The sequence below is a fragment of the Chamaea fasciata genome, unplaced genomic scaffold (genome assembly GCF_029207755.1).
Source record: "Chamaea fasciata isolate MVZ Bird 193981 ecotype frontalis unplaced genomic scaffold, bChaFas1.0.hap1 SCAF_27, whole genome shotgun sequence".
In the NCBI taxonomy this organism is placed as follows: Eukaryota; Metazoa; Chordata; class Aves; order Passeriformes; family Sylviidae; genus Chamaea; species Chamaea fasciata.
In genome coordinates, this window is record NW_027094112.1 from 2,779,968 (window position 1) to 2,785,375 (window position 5,408).

The 5,408-nt window shown below is 47.3% G+C and overlaps 1 protein-coding gene across 1 annotated transcript; it reads right to left on the reverse strand.

The window, feature by feature from the left end:
- Positions 1-256: 256 nt before the first annotated feature.
- LOC136301666 (olfactory receptor 10C1-like) lies at positions 257-3,217 on the reverse strand. Its single transcript, XM_066204788.1, has 3 exons — positions 2,442-3,217; positions 458-524; positions 257-271 (listed from the first exon to the last, which is right to left on the reverse strand). Exons 1-3 carry the CDS (start codon positions 3,215-3,217, stop codon positions 257-259), a joined length of 858 nt encoding a protein of 285 aa, XP_066060885.1.
- Positions 3,218-5,408: the final 2,191 nt, after the last annotated feature.

Below are 5,408 nucleotides of genomic sequence, written 5' to 3' on the forward strand. Positions count from 1 at the left end.
AGTTCTGTTCCTGCTGCACTTGACCCGCCTGGTTTTGGCCTGTGCAGCAGGCAGTTGGTGTTCCTCGTGCTCCAAGGAGGCAGGCAGCTGGTTGCTATTCACCCCTGATGCCTTAAGATTTTCGCTTTTTTCATAAATTTGTAATCCTGCAATTCTGTAGTGTAGAACTCTAAACTCCATATACAGTGTGGGCTGCTGTCTCCCCATTTTGGTCAGACACAACAATTCCTCTCCAGGCCTGGCAATCAAGGACACCTCACTGCCTCAGGCCCTGAGAAATGGAAACAAAAGTCAGTTGGGGGGAGCAAACTGGGAGTAACTTCATTACCCGAAGCTGGAAGAGGAAGATTAAGCCCCGATATGCAAATGGACCAACCTCATAAAAGTGTGAAAACCCGTGACCCGGGGTCCATTTTTGGGTGTAGCCCTTGGGGGCCTTTTTCTGCCCTACATGTACCTGAAGGCCTTTCAATAGATAGAACAGCTTTTTACTCCCAAAACAGCTGGGAGCTGCTTTGGGGCGGCTTGGGGACATTTTGGTCACTTGCAGGGAGGCTCGGGAGGCCTTGGAGTTCCCCTGCCTGCTCCAGACCCAAAGTGCTGGGAGTTTTCTCTCTCTCCCTGCCCTCTTCCCTCCCCAGCCCACGCGCTCCCAGAGCTGTCCCTGGGGCTCTGCGTGGGGCGGGCCGGGCGGTGCTCCCGTCCCAGGCCAAGCCATTCCTTGGTGTGGCTTTGACCTTCCCCAGCCAGACTGCTGCAGGAGCGCCAGGCTCTTCTGGGGAATTGGGGCTGAATCGTAGAAGAAGGACTTCACCATTAGAAAATTGTAAAGCAGTAATGTTTTATTTCCAGCTGGGACACACTGGGGGATATCTCCTCCAACGTCTGCGTACCTGGTGAGGAAAAGCTCCAGGTTTAAATACACATTGATCCCACAAACCCACACCTCCGCACCTGCCCATTTCCCGCCTTTTCTCATTTCCTATTCTGATTAGCTGTCACACCTCCTGGCGGTTGTGACTTGGGGTCTCGGGAGGAAGGCCAACGTCTTCTTCAGGTTGATCTTCACTTCTGGGCAGGCGCACTGGAGGTTTGGCTATTTTTCAGGTCACTTTGCTCTTGCCAAAGATGAAGAGCTTGATTTTGTTGGATTCAAGCCACAAAGTTCTGCTTTATCAATTTTTGATAAATACCTAGGTCCCGCTTTGCTGAGTTTCACCAATATACATCTTACCTATATGACTTCTACCTAGTAACTACCTAACAACCAAGCTTAATAGCTGATCTTCTATGTGTCCTCAGTACAGGCTGTTTCTCTACTTCTACAAAATCACCAAAAGCTGCTTCTAAAATCTCGTCTTTTCATATCCATAAACGTCCCCCATATCAGGGCTGTTTTGGAGACTCAGCCAGAGCCTTGCTTTGGGGACTGGGACAGGTCCAGCAGCACAAAGCCAGCTCAGGGGCACTGAGCAGGACACAAAATCTGCTACAGAGGTGCCACTGGCCACAAGAGCAAATGAGGAAATGTTCCTCCCCCTGCAGGTCAGAGGGAGCAGTGGGTGTCATCAGTGGGGTTTGATGTAAGGTGGAGGTTGGAGCAGGCTGTAAAAGGGACTGGCTGGAGGAGGGCAAGGCTGGACACTGCAGTGGTCGGTGTGACACGGAGCTGTGGCAGGCCTGGTCAGTGCAGGTCAGAGGCTCGGGCACCTCTGTTTGGAGGCACAGGGCACCTCAGGGGCTGGAGCCTAGCTGCTGTCAGGAGAGGCTGCACTCAGCAGTGCCTCTGGAGTTGAGAATCTCTCTCTGATTCCCTTGTGGCTCTTGTGCCACTTCCCAAACAGCACAGAGAAACCCACCTCTGCCTTCAGTGTGCTTTGAGAAAGCCCAGCTCAGATCTGCCTCTTTTTCTAGAGCGGGAATTTCTCTTTCTCCACAGGCTGCAGAACCCAGGAGCAGGTTGCAAAGTGTGGACAGCTGGATGTTTTCAGTGACCACTGGGGCTTTGGGCCTGTGTAAATCCATGGGGCAGAGGGTGGAGGATGCTGGGATCAAGTGCCAGGATTCTTGTCTGCAAGCTGCAGTGGAGTGCATTGTGTAATTCCTGAAGCAGAGATGCTCACCTGCCTCTCCCGTCAAGTGGGTTTGCATTTCGGGGTCCTGTATTTCTTTCTTGTTGTCTTTCGCAAATCCAGGCAAAAATGCGCATTTTATTTCAGTTCTTCCCCTCACCTAATCCCCTACCCAGCACCTTGCTGAACTCTCCTGGGGTGCTGCTGACTCCTAGGCTTGTGTCATATGTCCTTTCTCGAGGATTATTTTATTCAGCAAACTCCCTGGGGAGGACAGGAAAGCTGCAGAGGTGAGCCCAGATGTCAGCGCAGAGCCTGGGTGTCCTGAGGCAGGACGTGGAGCTGATGCAGGCCAAAACTGGCCCAGGCAGGTACATGGAGCTTGCAGTGCCATAAAAAAGAGCCACAACCAAGAGGTGTGAGGAGCAAGTGGAAAACGCTTTCTGTCGGCTCTCAGCTGATGCCATGTGAAGACTTGTGGAGATTATACGAATATAGGAACAAATGATCAGTAAGAAAGGGCTGAGAATAGCAAAGACAGCCACCACAATGACTTGGATTTGTCTTTGGAAAGTGTTGCCACAGTGCAGGTCCTGGAAAGGCTGAATCTCACAGAAGAAGCGGTCGATGGTAGAGCCACACAGGGGTGAGCTGAACGTTGTGAGGGTGTGAACCAAGGCCACAGCAGCTCCACAGATGTAACTCCCAGCCACCAGGCTCCTGCAGACCCTGCTGCTCATGATGATTGTGTAATGCAAGGGGTAGCAAATGGCAAAATAACGATCCAGGGACATGGCAGCCAAGAGAAAACATTCAGCAACTCCAAAGAAAAGGAAGAAAAACATTTGCAGTGCACATCTTGTCTGGGAAATACTTACTGTTCCCACCAGCAGGTTCTCCAGAATAGTTGGGATAATGACTGATAAATAGCAGATATCCAAACAGGACAGCTGGGTGAGGAAGAAGTACATGGGGGTATGAAGGGTATTGTCACTGTTTATAATGAAAACTATCACTGTGTTAGCCATCAAGGTGAGGATATAAAGAGATAATAAAACTACAAAGAGCAAAGGGTGCAAATGAGAGATTTCAGGAAAACCCAGGAGTCTGAATTCATTCAATCCACTGAGGTTCCCAATGATCATCCTTCTTTGGTGCTTTGTAGAACTCACTTCGTTTTAGTGTTCAGCAGCTGATGAAGCTGCAAACAGCCAGGCAAATCTGCAATCAAAACACAACTGGCTGCTTGAAAAGACAAAAGGATGACTAGAATTTAGAAACTGAACAGATTTTGAAAAGATCTTCTGAACAGATTATAAAATGTTTCTAAAGAAAATAAGACAGTCTTATGTGTTCATTTTTGACTGATTCTTCTTTCATAGCACTGCCGTCAAAGTTTGCATATTCAGTACTGTCTTCAAATGCTCAGCTATCACTTTTACCCTGTAGAAAAAGAAAAAAAAACATGGCAGATATCTTTTTATGGACTAACCAGTTCAAGTCCCAAAATCATCAGTAGCAACATTTGAATATAACAAAGGTAATTTCTCTGTTACCTGTTGGGGAGTGTTGTGGAAGAAGAGGAAGGGAAAAAACCCCTAAATTATGAGGTCTCCAGAAAAGCTTTCAACTCTGAGCACTCTGCAGTGAAGTAGAAGAGAGGCTTTTCCACAGCTCTTTATACTATTTGTATGTATTTATAAAGTCCACCGAGACTGGCTAGTGCTGATTGGAGCAATAAGGAAGAGCTGTTGGATAAATATGATGCATATGTATGAGTTGACTCACAGCCACCTCTAGTTTTACATAACTTGGAAAGCATTTCTGTATAAACCCAGATATCCTACAGAAATACAAGGTCTGGTTTTACTTTTCAGTAATTACTATTACTTCATAACGCAGCCAGATTAATGACAGAGTTGCCACACAGTTTTCTCAACAAAATTTGAAGGTGAAGCAAAGATGCAGTCTATATTTGTTTGGGGATAAGGGACAAAAGATTCACTCATTACCAATCTTAATTTTTATTGTATCCTATTTAAAGATCTTTTTTTATTTAGCCGTTGTTTGGTTTATTATGTGATCTCTTATTCAGATCCATCAGCAACCCCACATCACCTCTCTCACCACAATGCCCCTTTCAATGCCAAAGAGATTGATTAAAGGTTGAATTTCTGGCTGATACTCACATTTCCGGTGTTAAGACGTCTCATTCGGTCTGATCCTTTCTGCTCTGACTGTAGGACTGTCTTTCCCCACTTTTATCCTCAGTCATTGACTGTAGGGTGACCTCTGCATCACAGTCATACCCTGTGAACAGCAGAAAGTGATTTTGTAGGGAAGAACCACCTAATGTGATGTAGGTGTCTTCTCTATGGTAAGTGAAAGCTTGAAAGTGCAGTATCTTTGTTTATGTAAACAGAAATATAATAAAGACATATTCCTTATCATGCACCAGCGGCCGGGAAAGTTGAACGGTGCAATGGCCTGCTTAAAACTACCTTGAAGGCACTGGGTGGGGGAACCTTCAAGAATTGGGATATTAATTTAGCAAAGGCCACCTGGTTGGTGAACACTCGAGGTTCCACCAACCGAGCAGGTCCTGCCCAATCTGAGCCCTTGCAAACGACAGAGGGAGATAAGGTTCCAGTGGTACACATGAGAGGTATGCTGGGAAAAACTGTTTGGATTAATCCTGCCTCCAGCAAAGACAATCCCATCCGTGGGGTTGTCTTCGCTCAGGAACCAGGTTGCACCTGGTGGGTGATGCAAAAGGATGGAGAGACCCGATGCATACCTCAAAGGGACCTTGTTTTGGGGTGAACTACCCATGACAATGTGGCTGTATCCATATTTGCATGTATGTAGAGATAGATATATATTTTAACAGTTTCAACTCAATGTAATATGTTGGTATGGGAAAAAAATTCGGGGTGGATAATGTTGGGGGTTAGGTTTGTTCCTTCTTTCTCTAAAGAATTTTTTCCCCATAAGTTACCAAGGAGACCAAGTGTTGGATACTTGAGAGTACTTAACCGAAACAAAGAGGTGGACAAAGGTGGAAGGGGGAGATAACCAGGTGAAAGACAAAGCTTGAGGCAGCTGCGGGCCCATCTTTTTCCGGCGTTCGGGGAGGGAGAGAACGGCTGTTGCTGGCTGGAAGAGTTTCACTGTGGCCAAAGGGATCCAGTCCTGGAAAATCTACTATCACCAGTTTGGCCTAAATCCTGAGTTTTCCCGGCCACCTGCAGGAGCTGGTCCAGGCCCTGCCTCGCCTTCGGCTTCTTCGGCGCTGCTCCTCTTGCTGCAGCGTGACCCTGCACCCCCTGCGCTGCC